The 19,079-nt window shown below is 42.9% G+C and overlaps 1 protein-coding gene across 1 annotated transcript; it reads right to left on the bottom strand.

Moving 5' to 3' along the window:
- Positions 1–717: 717 nt before the first annotated feature.
- On the bottom strand, positions 718–18,988 carry pde6d (phosphodiesterase 6D, cGMP-specific, rod, delta). The gene is made up of 5 exons (XM_089001404.1): positions 18,681–18,988; positions 7,315–7,403; positions 5,838–5,963; positions 4,824–4,929; positions 718–3,713 (listed from the first exon to the last, which is right to left on the bottom strand). The coding sequence occupies exons 1-5, from the start codon at positions 18,728–18,730 to the stop codon at positions 3,632–3,634; spliced, it is 453 nt and encodes a 150-aa protein (XP_088857530.1). The 5' UTR covers positions 18,731–18,988; the 3' UTR covers positions 718–3,631.
- Between the last annotated feature and the right edge of the window lie 91 nt (positions 18,989–19,079).

Below are 19,079 nucleotides of genomic sequence, written 5' to 3'. Positions count from 1 at the left end.
TTCGGACTCCCTTGAATATCGATATAACGAGACTTTACTGTATTTGAGTTACTTCGGGGTTGAATGAACGCTGGCGCATGTGGCTACCGCTGCTCATCCACAGAAAAACTTTATCCTGTGACTGTAAAGTGACCTTGAGTTTTGAAAGGCACATAAAAATGAATGTATTATTATAAACAGAAAAGTTGGAAAAAAATATTCACAAGATTAGAAATAAACACATCAGTGTTTGCTATTCTGTATTAGCTAGGTAGCCAGATTGCTAGATCGCTCTATAGATATGGAAAATAATTTAATGTTTATTTTTTCACGTGTAAAATAATATAATAATAATCCATTTCATTTCTAAGCGCCTTTCAAAACTCTTTTGTTTGGATTGTTTTTTCTGCGGCAGCGTTCACTAACCATAGAAAGCTGGCTAGATAGCCAGCCAGCTAACAGATAGATAATAGATAGCTAAAAATTAGCAAATAGATAGTAAATAGATAGTAAATAGCTAGCTAGGTAGTCAGCTAGATTGCCAGCTAGCTAGATAGACAGCTAGATAGTTACAAATTAGCAAATAGATAGTAAATAAATAGCTAGGTAAGTAGTTAGCTAGATAGCCAGCTAGCTAGATAGCCAGCGAGATAGCTGGATAAATAAAAAGAAGTGAATGGAGGAAAAAAAGAAGTAAGAATGCTACAAACAAATCAACAGACGTATCACAACTTGTTTTTAATCCACAAATTCAGTTTTATTAAAACAAGTCTATATTACACAGCTGACTAAGAAAAACCAAAGCCAAATAAAACATCAAATAAAAACCATTGGCTGGAAAAGTACCATAACAACACTGTGGAATATGGCAGATTATGTGTCGTCATGGCAACACCAATTCAAATCCACACCCGGTCGACACAGCGGACATCCCAAAAACAAACTTTCGTGTTCCACAGCCTCGCTGGATTTTTCTATCGGGCGCATTAGATCTGCTCGCTCATAGTTGCAATAGAAACCAAAATCTGCAAATACAGGTAACATCCGACTTACGACCAACTTGACTTACGACCACCCGTGCTTACGACCGCAACCTCCAGACCCTATTTTAAAAATTTTATTTCGACGCCTGGCACCGCAACGCGCTAGCAGGCCGGCAACGTGTACGACAATTTTGACCAGCCAGCCAGCATGTCACTCTCGCACAGCAATCGACCGCGTATGTATAGCGCCAGATTTTGCGAGTCATTTAGCCTCTGAGTCTCTATTTAACATTTTGAATGGATTTCGACTGACGACTGTTTGGTCATAAGTCAAGTTGGTCGTAAGTCGGATGTTACCTCGGGTGACATTTGACTTACGACCACCGGTACTTACGACCACCACCTCCAGACCCTATTTTTTAAATTTTAATTCTACGCCTGGCACCGCAACATGCTCGCAGGCCGGCAACGTGTAATTTTGGCCAGCCAGCCAGCATGTCGCTCTCGCACAGCAATCGACTGCATGATGGCACCACAGGGGGGAGTTTGCAAGTCATTTAGCCTCCGAGTCTCTATTCAACATTTTGAATGGATTTCAACTCACGACCATGTTGACTTACGACCTTTTGGTCGGAACTCGGTCGTAAGTTGGATGTTACCTGTAACTGCTCTCCCTCCGTCAAAAAAGTGTCTGGGTAGAGGGAGGAAAAAAAACATCTGCGTGTTTTTACAAAATAAACTGGGTTAGTTTCCAAGGAAATCCGAAAATGGCTTCATTTGCAAGTGACAAACCACAAATACGCAGTGGTACAATTGTGAAATTCATTCTGACTACCGTATTTATTCGAGTATAACGCGCACACGTGTATAACGCGCACCCCAAAATTTCAATAAAAAAAAATCGTGGTAAAATTTTGTTTCCCTGAATTAAAATTCTGGTCATTGTGCAAAACAGCAATGCTTAACTCACGTTTCAATGTGGGCGAGGTGAGGAAAGGAAATGAAGCGTAGCGAAAGAAATGCTACATTTGTTATGTAATGGATTTCGACTTACGACCGTTTGGTTGGATCGGAACTCGGCCACAAGTCGGATGTTACCTGTATTTGAATCATTCATAACTGGATGAGTAACAAGAAAGCATCTTCTCGGAATCTGAACTCGCTGAAGCCATTGTTTTGATTCTGGAGCAAGGCAGTTTGTGAAGAAGTATCCTGGCGTGATGTTACGAACAAGGGGGCGGGACTTTCTGAATCGCGCCATTTCTGAGCTCACTTTGTGGCAGTTTTGGGACACTTGAAGTCATTTTTATTGGTGTTTTGCATTTGACTCAAAATATCAGCCTGTGCGTTTTGGTTATTGTAGATGCTATCAATCGTTTTCATTATGTCAGTTATATAAATAAAAGAAGGACAACCGACACCATTTTTTGTTTCCTAGCTGACATCGGAAAAACGTTTGATAGCATCTAAAATAGCCAAAACGTGCAGGCTGATATTTCTAGTCAAATGCAAAACGCCAAGAAAAATGACTTCAAGTGTCCCAAAACTACTTCAAAATGACCTCGGAGATGGCGAGTTTGAGAAGGTCCCGCCCCCTTGTTCGTGACGTCACGCCAGGATGTCTTGCCTTGCTCTCGAATCAAAACAATGGCTTCGGAGAGTTCAGATTGGGAGAAGATGCTTTCTTGTTACTCATCCAGTTATGAACAGGATTCAAATAGTTCCGAAGAGGAAAGCATAAATGTTTGCAATCGATTAAAGAAGTCATTCCGTGTCATTTTGAGGCATCTGGATGAAATGTAGCGTCCCAGAAAATGCACAAGATGGCGCCCAAGCTCCGTTGGAAATGGGCTAATTTGTCTGCTGGGAATTTGTGTCAACTAGTATCAAATAGTAGTCTTGGTGCAACACACAACGATTCACCATGCCGCTATTTATGTTTTTTCATTCTAATTTCGCCGATGAAAAAAAGTACCCAAAATGCATTGTGTGTCGCTTTCTCGGTCAGGGGCGTTCCTTCCGTGACGTCACGTGGGGATCGTCACCAACTCGAAAACAAGACTTCCTGAATATTCAGCGCGAGTCTTAAAACGTAAAATATGGAATGTTTGTCAAATACGCTCAGTCGAAGTCATTTCAAGTAATTTTACAAATTATGGACACAACTTGTCTAGAGGTGTCGGTTGTCCTTTAAGTAGAAAATTTTGCGCGTTATACTCAAATAAATACGGTAACTGATTACTGAAGACAAAATAAGGTCATAAGTAGAAAAGGTTGGGGATGCTTTTAATGTGACCCCCCCCCCCCTCCACACACACACAATTTGCAAAGGGTTAAAGGACCGGGGCTGTAAAAATGGCCGCATGCATTGACGGAAAATAAATAAGTGGGGTCCAAAATGAGATTTTAACGGTGAAAATGATTTTTTTAGGGGGGGAGGGGGGTTATCCTGAGTGACTGCAAGCCAAAAAAAGACAGTTGTTTTGTATGTTAAAAGCACAAAAGGAGCGTTGATGGACTGATGAGATGGATGCGCGTGTATTTATAGTCAGAAAAAGACGCCATATTGGTTGTTGTCCCCCACCCACCTCCAGGTCGGGTCCTCACGGGGTATGCGAGCGTTGCCCTTTTTCTTCGGCGGAGAGATGATGGCGAGGCGGAAGCGGAGGTCAGACGTAGAAGAGGCGTACGCGCGACGTGCTAACGTGCAGGTCGTTGTCGAAGAACTTGGTTTCGATGATCACGTTGCCGCTGCAACCGCAAAAAAAGACACAAAATTATCTGCGACCAATCCATTTCACACAAACACGCGCTTGGCTGCATGTGAGACCAATCGCTTTGGAATTTTATGGGACAAAAAGTATGGAAAATGCAAATTTTTTGACAAAATTAATAATAATAATACATTTCTAAGCGTCTTTCAAAATTCTCAAGGACACTTTACAGTCACAGGATCAGTTTTTCTGTGGGTGAGCAGCGGCAGCCACACGCGCCAGCGTTCACTCAACCCCGAAGTAACTCAAATAGATGGAAGGCTAGTTAGCAAGCTAATCGATAGCCAACAGATACCTAGCTAGATAGCCAGCCAGCTAGATAGCCAATAGATATTAAATAGAAGAAGAAGAAGAAGAAGAAGAAGAAGAAGAAGAAGAAGAAGAAGAAGAAGAAGAAGAAGAAGAAGAAGAAGAAGAAGAAGAAGAATACATTTCATTTATCAGCGCCTTTCAAAACTCTCAAGTTCACTTTACAGTCACAACACTTTTTACACATTTCATTTATTTGGCTAGCTATCTGTTGGCTATCTAGCTAGCTAACTATTGGCTAGCTGGCTATATATCAGTGATGTATTAGCTGGCTAGCTAGCTTTCCATCTATTTGAGTTATTCCGGGTTGAGTGAACGCTGGCGTGTGTGTCTGCCGCTGCTCACCCACAAAAAAAAACTTATCCCGTGACTGTAAACTGTCCTTCAGCGTTTTGAAAGCCGCTTAGAAATCAAATGTATTATTGCTATTATTATTATTATCACAGTCACAGGATCAGTTTTTCTGCGGGTGAGCAGCGGCAGCCACACGCGCCAGTGTTCAGTCAACCGGGCGCGCCAGTGTTCAGTCAACCGGGAATAACTCAAATACAGTTAGCTAGCTAGCTAATAGATGACTAATAAATATCGAGCTAGTTATTTAGACGGCTAATAGATAGCAAATAGATATCTAGCTAGTTAGCCAGCAACGGTGCCCCCGTTCATCCGGGAATAACTCAAATAGATCACGTTAGCTAGCTATCTTATAGCTAGCTAGCTAGCAGTCAGGCGTTTTCGTTGACGAAAGAAAAAACGAGCGCGCGTTCGATGGCAGACTCACGTTAAGACATTGGCGGGCATCATCTGCGACTCAGGCGCCGCTTCAATCAGCGACTGCCACGTGTTGGTCGAGTTGGGAATGACAAAGCCGAACTCAAAGAACCATTCTGGACAAACGAGGGGGGACGGACAGACAGCGGGGACACATGGACACACAAATGCACCATTGATAACTTTGTATCTGCAATGGAAATCAGCACCTTGGGGCCAATAGGTTCTTTTTTTCGCCTTCCGGAGAACAATCGTAGGTTAGTGGCTAGCCCAATGGCATCGGATCATGGCCGACGGCATCGCATCATGGCCGACGGCATCGTTAACTTGTCAGGATATCAATTCAGTTTCAGGGCGCTCACTGAATTTTTTTAAATTCTTTTAATAATTAATAATGAATAATAATTATTATTATTAACAATAATAATAATAATAAAAATTAATAACAACAATAATGAATAAAAATAATAATATTAATAACAATAATAATATTAAAAATAATAATAATAATAATAATAATAATAATAATAATAATAATAATAATAATAATAATAATACATTTCATTTCTAAGCGCCTTTCAAAACTCTCAAGAACACTTTACAGTCACATGATTTTTTTTTGGGTGGGTGAGCAGCGGCAGCCATTCGCGTCAGCGTTGACTCTACCCGGAAGTAACACAGTGCCAGGGTTTTTGTCATTGTCACTTGAATTCCCGGACACACAGAATATAGAGTTTTAGACCGACGAACATTTAACCCAGTGTTAGAAATCTTAGACTCTCTTGTTTCATCAGAAAAAAAAGAGTTAATTCCTAAATCATGTGTCTGGAGTTATATGAGGTTGAAATGAGGGTGGCAAATTTCAATTAAATTGAAGTTACCTTGGCAACCATCGAAGCTTAGCTCATTTACGCAAAGCTAACAACAACCCCTCTTTTGGTTTGGATGCTTGCTGCATTGTCGCCAATGAGGATAAAGAAGATCTACACACTTGGCCAATAAAGACGATGGTGCTGGTGATCACCTTCTAGACATTGTCCCTTGAAGAAAACCTTCTGCTCCAGACGAAACTTCTCCAGCTTCTCCGAGGAGGAAAAATTGAGCTCTCTGGAAACCGCTTTGCACTTGAGGATCTTTTTGGGGACGCGAGCTGGACAAAGAAGAAGACAAAGACAAAGACATGCGAAGACTCACAATTTCATGACAGATGTGTTCTTTTTTAAACGAGCAGCAAATGAGTTTTTCTGACATAAAAATACATACTTTAAAATGATTTATTATATTGAAATATTTTGTTTCTGCAGGTTTGGCTGACATTAGCTAGCTGGCTATCTTTCCAGGTAGCTATCTATTATATATATATTAGCTAGGTAGTTAGCTAGCTATCTATTAGCTATATAGCTAGCTAGATGGCTATCTGTTAGCTATCCATCCAGCTAGCTAGCTGGCTATCTGTTAGCTATCCATCCAGCTATCTATCTATCTATCTATCTATCTATCTATCTATCTATCTATCAAGCTAGTTAGCTTGCTGTCGAGTTATCTCAGTATATTGCGAGCTAGCGATCTATTTAGCTGTCTATCTAGCGAACTATGTAGCGATATCGCTATCTATCATTCTAGTTTTCTAGCTAGCCAGCCATCTAGCTAGCTATCTAAATAGTTGTGGTTGTTGTGGTAGATAGATAGCTAATGACTGTTGTTGTGGTAGTGTAGTAGCTATATATAGTAGCTGTATCTATCTATCTAGTGATTAAATATCTATTAGCTAGGTAGTTAACTGGCTATCTAGCTAAATTGCTATTAGCTATCTATTACCTAGCTAGCTAGGTAGCTGGCTATCTATTAGCTATCTATTATATATCTATTAGCTAGGTAGTTAGCTATCTAGCTATATAGCTGGCTATCTATTATATATCTATTAGCTAGGTAGTTAGCTATCTAGTTATCTAGCCAGCTATCAGCTATCCATCCAGCTAGCTAGCTAGTTAGCTAGCTATCTATCCAGCTTGCCATCTATTCTATATCTATGAACTATTTAGTGAGCTGGCGATCTAGCTAGCTATCTATTACGTAGTTAGCTAGTTAGCCGGCTATCTATTAGCTGTCTATTAGATATCTTGCTGGCTATCTATCCAGGTAGCGAGCTATCTATTATCCATCTATTCGCTAGGTCGTTAGCTGGCTATCTATTAGCTATCCAGCTAGCTAGATGGCTATCTATTAGGTATCTAGCTGGCTATCTGTTAGCTATCTATCCATCTAGCTATTTATTAGCTCGCTAACCAGCTTTTTATTCATTTGAGTTATTCCAGGTTGAGTGAACGGTAGCACGTGTGGCTGCCGCTGCTCACCTGCAGAAAAACCTATCATGTGACTGTAAAGTGACCTTGAGAGTTTTGAAAGGCGCTTAGAAATGAAATGGATTCTTCTTCTTATTATTATTATGAGACAGAGATAAGAAGAGACGCGCGTCTTTCACGCGTGGATAAGCAACGCACCTTCGTGTTCCACGCCGGGAACGGAGAGGTCCTCGGTTCCTTGCCACAGAACTTTGCCCGTCTCGGCATCTCGGAGGTTCATCCAGTTTCTGACACCGACAAGTTAAGCTCCCATGTAAACGCAAGGCAGGTTTGCTACATTGTCGCCGACGAGGATAAAGAAGATCACCTTCTAGACACTGCGCCTTGTAAAAAAACCTTCCGGTCCAGACAAAACCTTTCCAAGGATGAAAAGTTGACCTTTCTGGACCCTCTGAACCCTGCCCACCACCTTTTCCAGCGACTCTCCTCAAGCAGACGCTACCGATCCAAATCCAAAGGACACTTAACTCTCAACAGTCACCTACATCTAAATGAGGATAAAGAAGATCACCTTTGAACGAGGAAGCTAACCAGAGTTAGCATTTCGGTGCTAGCTAGCCGAAGTTTGATACATGTTTACTCATTTAGTCACACCGCATGCTAACTGTGAGCTCACTTGGTGAAAGAGAGCAATCGCCATATTAATGGAGCAAAGCCATCGGACAAACATCCACTTTCCACTGTGTCATTTGTTACTCTGGAGCGCTGTCGGAGCTTTCTCTCTGTCGTCTCAACATCTGATGTTCCTGTGCTTGTGGCGGTGTCTTCTACCACATATTTTAACCAATCACGGGCGGCTTTACGGCTCTGATAAGCGGCTTTATATACTACACGAAACTCAGCTTGTACACCATCTTGTGCATTTTCTGGGAGCTACATTAGAGTCCAAATGATACTATTTATGCTTTCCTTTTAATAACAATTTGAATCATATTTTGGGTTCTTTTGCTATTGTTATTTTTTGCTATTTTTGGGTTCTTTTGCTACTTTGGGTTCTTTTGCTATTTTGGGTTCTTTTGCTATCGTGGGTCCTTTTGCTCTTGTTATTTTTGGCTTCTTTTTGCTATTTTGGGTTCTTTTGCTATTTTTGGGTTATTTTGCTGTTTTGGGTTGTTTTGCTATTGTTATTTTGTGCTATTTTTGGGTACTTTTTGATATTTTTGGGTTCTTTTGGGTGCTATTTTTGGGTTATTTTGCTGTTTTGGGTTCCTTTGGTATTTTGGGTTCTTTTGCTATTTTGTTTTTTTTGTTGCTATTTTTGGTTTCTTTTGCGATTTTTGGGTTATTTTGTTATTTTGGGCTCTTTTGATATTTTGGGGTTCTTTTGCTATTGTTTGCTATTTTTAGGTTTTTTCTATTTTTTGGGTTCTTTTGGGTGCTATTTTTGGGTTATTTTGCTACTTTGGGTTCTTTTGCTATTTTGGTTTCTTTTGCTATTTTGGTTTCTTTTGCTATTGTGGGCTCTTTTGCTATTGTTTGCTATTTTTAGGTTTTTTCTATTTTTGGGTTCTTTTGGGTGCTATTTTACTATTTTTGGGTTATTTTGCTATTTTTGGTTCTTTTGCTATTTTGGGTTCTTTTGCTATTTTTGGGTTATTTTGCTACTTTGTTTTTTTTTTTGCTATTGTTATTTATTGCAATTTTTGGGTTCTTTTTGCTATTTTTGGGTGCTATTTTGCTATTTTGGGGTTATTCTGCAATTTTTGGGTTCTTTTGCTATTTTGGGTTATTTTGCTATTGTTATTGTTTGCTATTTTTAGGTTCTTTTTTCTATTTTTGGTTTCTTTTGGGTGATATTTTGCTATTTTTGGGTTATTTTGTTATTTTGGGTTCTTTTGCTATTTTGGGTTCTTTTGCTATTTTTGGGTTCTTTTGGGTGCTGAAGAATGAACGACTGTGTCTTTGTGTTGTCATATTACTTGTCATTTATTTAATTTTTTACTTCCGGGTTGAGTGACCACTGGCGTGCGTGGCTGCCGCTGCTCACCCGCAGAAAAAATATCCTGTGACTGTAACGTGTCCTTGAGAGTTTTGAAAGGCGCTAAAAATGACATGGATTATTATTATTATTATTATTATAACTGGATGAGTAAGAAGAAAGCATCTTCCCCGAATCTGAACTCTCTGCAGCCATTGTTTTGATTCTGGAGCAAGGCAGTATGTGAAGGATTATCCTGGCGTGACGTCACGAACAAGGGGGCGGGACTTTCTCAATGTGCCCAGTTCCGAGCTCATTTTTATTGGTGATTTGCATTTGACAAAAAATAACAGTTTTGGCTATTTTAGATGCTATAAAACGTTTTTCTGATGTCAGTTAGGAAACAAAAAATGGTGTCGGTTGTCCTTTAAACAGCTTCTTCCTTCTCGCCATGAACTCTCTAACGATGATAAAGAAGATCACCTTTTCGACCAGGGGTGTCAAACTCCGGTCCTCGAGGGCCGCAGTACTACATGTTTTCCAAGTCTCCCTGTTGCAACGCACCTGAGGCCGTGTTGCAACAGGTGTGTCGAAATCTCTTGACAACACAGAAAATGGCCGCCCGGGCCTCACCGCAGACGCTCCAATGCGGCCATTTTCCGGAAACTTCTTCCACTCGGCCCAAATGGCAACCTGTCACCTTCAGACCGCACTTAGTGTCAGGCGCACGGATGACCGACTTCAGCGCACCTGCGGGGGCCCTTCACCGGCCCTTAGCGACAAAAACCTCGGCCGACGCGCAACAAAGCTAACGAGTTCGGGACCCGCTGGCTTTGACAGACGCACAATAGCGTCTGATGAGCCCATTTTGGTTGGCAAAATATTCACAGTTTGCCTTGATTAGCTTGAACACACTGGTGTCAAAGTCGAGGCCCGGGGGCCAAATCGGGCCCGCCACATCATTTTATGCGGCCCGCAAAAGCAAATCAAACTTAGGAAATTCCATGCTTATCGGTTGAGCAAGCTAGCTAGCGAGATGGCTAGCTAGCGGGTGAGCCATCTCGGTCTCTTTCTATTCGGTTAGCTGGCTAATCCCTTTGATAGGTGCGAAAGTCAAGGCCCGATGGCCAAATCTGGCCCGCCACATGATTTATTCGGCCCGCAAAAGCAAATCAAACTTGTGAAATACTATGCTCATTTATTGAGCTAGCCATACGAGCTACCTAGCGAGCTGGCTAACTAGAAGCGAGCTGGCCATTTTTTTCTATTCGGTTAGCTGGCTAATCAGTTTGACAGGTGTCAAAGTCGAGGATAGTCAATGCTCATCTATTGAGATAGCTAGCAAGCTAGCTAGTGAGCACACTGGCTACCTATCAAGCCAGCTAGCTCTCTTTCTATTCAGTTAACTAGCTAATCCCTTTGAAAAGTGTCAACGTCGAGGATAGTCCATGCTCATCTATTGAGCTAGCTAATGATCAAGCTAACTGGCTACTTAGCAAACCAGCTAGCTTTTTTCTATTCAGTTAACTGGCTAATCCCTTCAACAGGTGTCAAAGTCGAGGATAGTCCATGCTCATCTATTGAGCTAGCTAACGAGCTGGCTACCTAGCAAGCAAGCCAGCAAGCTTTCCTTCTATTCAGTTAGCTGGCTAATCAGTTTGACAGGTGTCAAAGTCGAGGATAGTCCATGCTCATCTATTGAGATAGCTAGCAAGCTAGCTAGTGAGCACACTGGCTACCTACCAAGCCAGCTAGCTCTCTTTCTATTCAGTTAACTAGCTAATCCCTTTGAAAAGTGTCAAAGTCGAGGATAGTCCATGCTCATCTATTGAGCTAGCTAACGATCGAGCTAGCTAGCAAGCAAGCTGGCTACCTAGCAATCAGCTAGCTAGCTCTCTTTCTATTCAGTTAGCTGTCTAATCACTTTGACAGGTGTCAAAGTCGAGAATAGTCAATGCTCATCTATTGAGATAGCTAGCAAGCTAGCTAGTGAGCACACTGGCTACCTATCAAGCAAGCCAGCTAGCTTTCTTTCTATTGAGTTAGCTGGCTAATCCCTTCGACAGGTGTCAAAGTTGAGGATATTCCATGCTCATCCATTGAGCGAGCTAGGGAGCTATCTAGAAAACTAGCTCACGATTGAGCTAGCTAGCAAGCGAGCAGGCTACCTAGCAAGCGAGCTAGCTAGTTCTCTTTCTATGCAGTTAGCTGGCGAATCCCTTCGACAGGTGCCTCTTAGCTTGTTTTTCAACAAGCAAACAGGAAATGTGACGAACGTGGGATTCCCGCGGGGGGAGATGAATGCTAACATTTTGTTTTGCGCGGCATCGGGGTGTCAAAACGCCACCCATAACTCGCGGGTTGCTTCCCGCTAGCCTGGTTCTCCCCAAGCCCGAAAGCCAAACCCCAACGGGCGAAACGTCTAGCCTACGCGACGCGCCCGAAGCTCCCAGAGATGATTTTCAGACGAGGGTGAGGTGGGGGGTTCGATGGCGGCAGCTAACCGGGGGACTCATTAAGACGTCTGCGCCCGCCCTCCGGGGAGGCGACCATGTCGGGACGCCGAGGCAAAGCTCGGAGGACAAAAATAAAGAGTTGTTTCCCAGGAACGAAGAAGAAACAAAGCGGCAACATCCCCGCCTGGCTAAAGGACAAGCGACAGCATTTTTTTCTTTCCTAACTGACATCGGAAAAACGTTTTATAGCATCGAAAATAGCCAAAACAAGTAGGCTGATATTTTGAGTCCAATGCAAAACACCAAGAAAAATGATTTAAAGTGTCCCAAAACTGCCACAAAATGAGCTCAGAAATGGCGAGATTCAGAAAGTCCCGCCCCCTTGTTCGTGACGTCACAGCAGGATACTCTTTCACAAACTGCCTTGCTCCAGAATCAAAACAATGGCTTCAGAGAGTTCAGTTTCGGAGAAGATTCAAATACACGTAACATCCGACTTACGACCGAGTTCCGTTCCGACCAAACGGTCGTAAGTCAAAATGGTCGCATGTCGAAATCCATGAGAAATGTTGAATAGAGACTCGGAGGCTAAATGACTCGCAAACTCCCCCTCTTAAAATGTTAAAAATAGAGTCTGGAGGTCATGGTCGTAAGTACGGGTGGTCGTAAGTCGGATGTTACCTGTAGTTCTGAAGAGGAAAGCATAAATGTTTGCCATCAATTAAAGAAGTCCTTCTGTATCAATTTGATCCGTCTGGACTCCAACGTAGTGCCCAGAAAAAGCCCAAGATGGCGCACAAGCTCCGTTGGAAATGGGCGAATTTCGTCCACTGGGAATTGGTGTACACCTCTTTATGCGTGTTACCGCAATTGGCTGCGACACACAACGATTCACCATGGAGTTATTGATGTCGTCTCACGTTGTTTTCAGACGAAAAAAAGTACTCAAAATGCATTGTGTCACTTTCTCGGCCAGGGGCGTTCCCTCCGTGATGTCACTTAGGGCATCGTCATCAACTCGAAAACAAGACTTCATGAATATTCAGCGCGAGTCTTAAAATGTAAAATATAGCTACATGCGCTCAGTAGAAGTCATTTGAAACGATTTTACAAATTATGGACGCAACTTGTTCGGAGGTGTCGGTTGTCCTTTAAATATTTGTCACAAATTGGCCCCAGCTGGAAATGCAGTGGTGAGCCATGCATTTGACATCTAGGCCTTCAGTAGTGCTACTTTTGAATCAAACCAAGCCTTCGCTGGACATGCAGTGGTGAGCCATGCATTTTACATCTAGGACTTCAGTAGTGCTACTTCTTCATCAATCCAAGCCTTCACTGGAAATGCAGTCGTGAGCCGTGCATTTGACATCTAGGCCTTCAGTAGTGCTACTTCTGAATCAAACCAAGCCTTCACTGGAAATGCAGTGGTGAGCCGTGCATTTGACATCTAGGCCTTCAGTAGTGCTACTTTTGAATCAAACCAAGCCTTCGCTGGACATGCAGTGGTGAGCCATGCATTTTACATCTAGGCCTTCAGTAGTGCTACTTCTTAATCAATCCAAGCCTTCACTGGAAATGCAGTAGTGAGCCGTGCATTTGACATCTAGGCTTTCAGTAGTGCTACTTCTGAATCAAACCAAGCCTTCACTGGAAATGCAGTGGTGAGCCGTGCATTTGACATCTAGGCCTTCAGTAGTACTACTCCTGAATCAATCCAAGCCTTCACTGGAAATGCAGTGGTGAGCCATGCATTTCACATCTAGGCCTTCAGTAGTGCTACTTCGTAATCAATCCAAGCTTTTACCTGAAATGCAGTGGTGAGCCGTGCATTTGACATCTAGGCCTTCAGTAGTACTACTTCTGAATCAATCCAAGCCTTCACCGGAAATGCAGTGGTGAGCCATGCATTTGACATCTAGGCCTTCAGTAGTGCTACTTCTGAATCAATCCAAGCCTTCACTGGAAATGCAGTGGTGAGCCGTGCATTTGACATCTAGGCCTTCAGTAGTGCTACTTTTGAATCAAACCAAGCCTTCGCTGGACATGCAGTGGTGAGCCATGCATTTTACATCTAGGCCTTCAGTAGTGCTACTTCTTAATCAATCCAAGCCTTCACTGGAAATGCAGTAGTGAGCCGTGCATTTGACATCTAGGCTTTCAGTAGTGCTACTTCTGAATCAAACCAAGCCTTCACTGGAAATGCAGTGGTGAGCCGTGCATTTGACATCTAGGCCTTCAGTAGTACTACTCCTGAATCAATCCAAGCCTTCACTGGAAATGCAGTGGTGAGCCATGCATTTCACATCTAGGCCTTCAGTAGTGCTACTTCGTAATCAATCCAAGCTTTTACTGGAAATGCAGTGGTGAGCCGTGCATTTGACATCTAGGCCTTCAGTAGTACTACTTCTGAATCAATCCAAGCCTTCACTGGAAATGCAGTGGTGAGCCATGCATTTGACATCTAGGCCTTCAGTAGTGCTACTTCTGAATCAATCCAAGCCTTCACTGGAAATGCAGTGGTGAGCCGTGCATTTGACATCTAGGCCTTCAGTAGTGCTACTTTTGAATCAAACCAAGCCTTCGCTGGACATGCAGTGGTGAGCCATGCATTTTACATCTAGGCCTTCAGTAGTGCTGCTTCTTAATCAATCCAAGCCTTCACTGGAAATGCAGTAGTGAGCCGTGCATTTGACATCTAGGCCTTCAGTAGTGCTACTTCTGAATCAAACCAAGCCTTCACTGGAAATGCAGTGGTGAGCCGTGCATTTGACATCTAGGCCTTCAGTAGTACTACTCCTGAATGAATCCAAGCCTTCACTGGAAATGCAGTGGTGAGCCATGCATTTCACATCTAGGCCTTCAGTAGTGCTACTTCGTAATCAATCCAAGCTTTTACTGGAAATGCAGTGGTGAGCCGTGCATTTGACATCTAGGCCTTCAGTAGTACTACTTCTGAATCAATCCAAGCCTTCACTGGAAATGCAGTGGTGAGCCATGCATTTGACATCTAGGCCTCCAGTAGTGCTACTTCTGAATCAATCCAAGCCTTCACTGGAAATGCAGTGGTGAGCCGTGCATTTCACATCTAGGCCTTCAGTAGTGCTACTTCTGAATCAATCCAAGCCTTCACTGGAAATGCAGTGGTGAGCCATGCATTTCACATCTAGGCCTTTAGTAGTGCTACTTCGTAATCAATCCAAGCTTTTACTGGAAATGCAGTGGTGAGCCGTGCATTTGACATCTAGGCCTTCAGGAGTGCTACTTCTGAATGAATCCAAGCCTTCACTGGAAATGCAGCGGTGAGCCGTGCATTTTACATCTAGGCCTTCAGTAGTACTACTTCTAAATCAATCCAAGCCTTCACTGGAAATGCAGTGGTGAGCCATGCATTTCACATCTAGGCCTTCAGTAGTGCTACTTCGTAATCAATCCAAGCTTTTACTGGAAATGCAGTGGTGAGCCGTGCATTTGACATCTAGGCCTTCAGTAGTGCTACTTCTAAATCAATCCAAGCCTTCACTGGAAATGCAGTGGTGGGCCATGCATTTCACATCTAGGCCTTCAGTAGTGCTACTTCTGAATCAATCCAAGCCTTCACTGGAAATGCAGTGGTGAGCCATGCATTTGACATCTAGGCCTTCAGTAGTGCTACTCCTGAATCAACTTAGGTGATTTGGGAATTACAAGCGATGGGTGTCGCCATTCGGCCATGTTTCCCTCCTCAGAAAATGATTGTTTTTTCTCCTCCCAGGTGGTAATTTGGACTACAAGCGGGATTCAAACTCTCTGCAGCTCCACTGACGCCTCCTTCTAAATGTGTCGTGAATGCTTGGGCCTTCTCGTGGCTACTAAATCCCCTTCCGGTTGGATTTAAGTCTTCCTTCACCGCCTGACCTCACTAATGCATGCACGGGAGCACCACACAACCACGCTTCCACTGATTCAGGATCAGCTGCTGCGCTTGTCAAAAGAACGAATAAAAGAGAGAAACTGATGAGGGTCGACAAATCAGAAACAGGAAGTAGCACCAAATAAGGCACGAGAGGCTCCATGACAGTTGCGAAGGCCCCATGTCAAATAGCCATGCATCCATTTTCTCATACACTTTATACTCCTAGCATCACGGGCCGCGCTGGAGCCTAGCCCAGGCGTCATCGGGCAGTAGGCAAGGACACCCTGAACCGGTTACCAGTCATTCACAGGGAACACTGTTGACATTATGTTGCTCACTTAATCCTTATTCTGCAATCGAGCTGGCTATCGAGCTGGCTATCGAGCTGGCTACCTAGTGAGCGATCTATTTGCTAGCTATCTATCTAGCTATTTATCTAGCCCTCGGTATGCTAGCAAAATGTATCCTATGATTAGTTATCTGGCTATCTATTAGCTATTTATTAGCTATCCATTAGATAGCTAGCTAGCTCTTAGCTATCTCTTAGATATATATTCGGTATATATTAATAGCTAGCTAGCTGGCTAGCTTTCTATCTATTTGAGTTCTTCCAGGTTGAGTGAATGCGGCGCATGAGGCTGCCGCTGCTCACCCACGCTTACAAATGAAATGGATTATTATTATTATTATTATTAACACACGAGATGAGACGAGGACACCCTGAACCAGTTACCAGCCAATAACAGGGAACACTGTTGACATCATCTTGCTCACTTAAGCTATCCTGTTATCTAGCTGGCTATCTAGCTAGCTAGAAGGAAATAAGTACATTATTAAAAGATTACATGTAACTGTTAATGCTAATATTAGTTTGTAATATTATAACATAACACTAGCCATCTATCTAGCTATCTACATATTAGTTATCTATTAGCTAGCTAACTTTCTATCTATTTGAGTTACTTCCGGGTTGAGTGAACGCTGGCGCGTGAGGCTGCCGCGTTTGGCTGCCGCTGCTCACCGACAGAAAAAAAAACTTATCCTGTGACTGTAAAGTGACCTTGAGAGTTTTGAAAGGCGCTTGGAAATGAAATGTATTATTATTAACACACGAGATGAGACGGGGACACCCTGAACCGGTTACCAGTTATTCACAGGGAACACTCTTGACATCATGTTGCTCACTTAAGCTATCCTGATATCTAGCTGGCTATCTAGCTAGCTATCTAGCTGGCTATCTAGATAGCTACCTGGCTACCTAGTTAGGTATCTATTTGCTATCTATTAGCTAGCTACCTACCTATTAGTTATCTATTAGCTAGCTAGCTAACTTTCTATCTATTTTTGAGTTATTCCAGGTTGAGTGAACGTTAGCGCGTGTGGCTACCGCTACTCACCGCAGTTTGAGAAAATTGGAGAGGGGGGCATGATGTCTCGAATGTTTAAAGTGTTGAAAGTTATTTATCCCAATTAAAGTCTCAAAATGTCATATAAATGCATAGTTCATAAGACAAAACAAAAAGATTAGAAAAATGAGTTATAATAATAATAATAGTGAAGGTTTCGAAACCTTCACTTTTGTACAGATGACGGCTGAAGAAACCTTCTCATCGATGGACCACTCCTGTACGACTGAGAGCTTACACAGACGAATAATAATAATAATAATAATAATAAGTTTTTCCATGGGTGAGCAGCGGCAGCCACACGCGCCAGCGTTCACTGAACCCGGAAGTAACTCAAATAGATAGAAATCAAGCTGGCTAATAGATAGCTAGCTAGAAAGCTAGTAGTGTTAAATTGATTTTGTCTCCTTATTGTCTGTTCCAAATTAGCTGGATAGCTATATGGTAAATTTATATTCTTTTTAATCGTATGTAGAAAAGGTACATTAGATCTGAGGGAAAAGAATAGCATCTAAAATCCCAAATGTAAATATAATAATAATAATAACAACAATAACAATAATAATAATAATAATAAATTTAATTTCTAAGCGCCTTTCAAAACTCTCAAGGACACTTTACAGTCACTGGATTTTTTTTTTTGTGCGGGTGAGCAGTGGCAGCCATTCGCGCCAGCGTTCCCTCAACCCGGAAGTAACACAGCAGCAAAGTTATAAAAGGAAGAGGAAAAGAAAAAAGGAAACCAAAAAAATGCTAAATAACAGATAATATGACATAGCTAGCTAGCTAGCTAGCTAACGAGCCAGCGAGATACAGTAGATAGGTCGCTAGCTAGATAGATACAGTAGCTAGCTAGATAGTCAGATATATAGCTAGATAGTTAGATAGCTAGTTAGATAGCTTATATAGCGCTTTAACAACAGCTAACATGGAAAAAAAGGGTCAAAATATAAAGTGGGATTTTTTTAACCTGAGGCAAAAGTGGCAACGCAGCGAGGGAAAAACAAAAACACGAGAGGCATAGTGGCCTTATTGACGAGGGGGGAGACGGGGGAGACAAGGGGGGACAACCCCCAGCTGCTCCGGACACCAAAAGCAAATTAGCACCGCCACTGACCACCATCTTCATCCCTCGCCACGAGATGTATCGTTCGCGAACGAGTCGGTTCTTACAGCCGGGTTTCTGAAGTGAACAAAGGAGCCGAAAATAGGAGCCGACTTCTTTTTTTTGTCCTCTATTTCCCACCCCCGGGCTTCGGTTAAAGCCGCACGTGATTGGTCGGTATCCGTGGTAGAGGAGGGAGGGGAGAATTACAGACACACGCTGCAGTGAGGAGAAGGAGGCTTCAGGGTAGACAGGTGGACAAATGTTACATTATGCTGTTATTATTATTCAATTTTATATTTTTTACTCGTTGGTATGATAGCATTATAAATATGAGAAGCAAATGAGTGACAGCTGATCATCAGAGCAGAGTAATCAGAGGGAAAGTGAAAGTTAGCATCCGCTAACTCTGTGCACATATAAATCAAGCCATATCAATAAAAAATATTTGATATCGTGTATTTTTTACATATTTTTCACATAATTTTACATGATTTTAGTAGTTAATGGAAGCAACAAAAAAACAATCGAACTGAGGAGCCATTTGAGAGCCAAGAGAGCCGGATCTTTTAAAAGAAACGCTTCTCTGAAAAGAGCCGGAATTCCCATCACTGTTAGCCACTTTAGCATCGCGGCTAGCTTGCTAGTTAGCATACGGCGAACCAAATTCAAAATCTCACATTGTCGAATCCCTTCCGGGGTGGGGGGGGGGGTGTTAAAAGGATACAGTTTGAAGCCCTTCAAAATCTCCTTGGCCCGGTCTTCGTCCGACGACATGACTCCGCTTCTCCCGTCGTCCCGCGGACAAGCTCGGAGCACTGGCGCCGCGTACGCGTTCGCTCCCTCGCGCGTCAGCTCGCCAGCCGGCCGCTCTCCCCCGTTAGCCGACGTGCGTGGAAACGTGCCCGCAAAACAAGGCTCGAAAGGCTCTTTGGGCTTAAGCGTGCGTGGACGCGGTCGCCGCGCTCGCCGCAGCAGCAGCAAGCTAACCTTGAGCCGATAATGCAATCAGCTAAATATAGCCCAGCCTTTATGATTGACATCCGGCCTGGCCAATCGCGGGCGGAGGAGACCTCGCTCAGGCCAATCGAGTCCCGGGTGTGTCACCACTCGGGGCGGGGCTGAT

The sequence above is a fragment of the Hippocampus bargibanti genome, linkage group LG07 (genome assembly GCF_051943395.1).
Source record: "Hippocampus bargibanti isolate YZ-2025 linkage group LG07, ASM5194339v1, whole genome shotgun sequence".
NCBI lineage: Eukaryota > Metazoa > Chordata > Actinopteri > Syngnathiformes > Syngnathidae > Hippocampus > Hippocampus bargibanti.
Note: the sequence above shows the minus strand (reverse complement) of the source record. Positions and strands in the feature narration are given on the sequence as shown.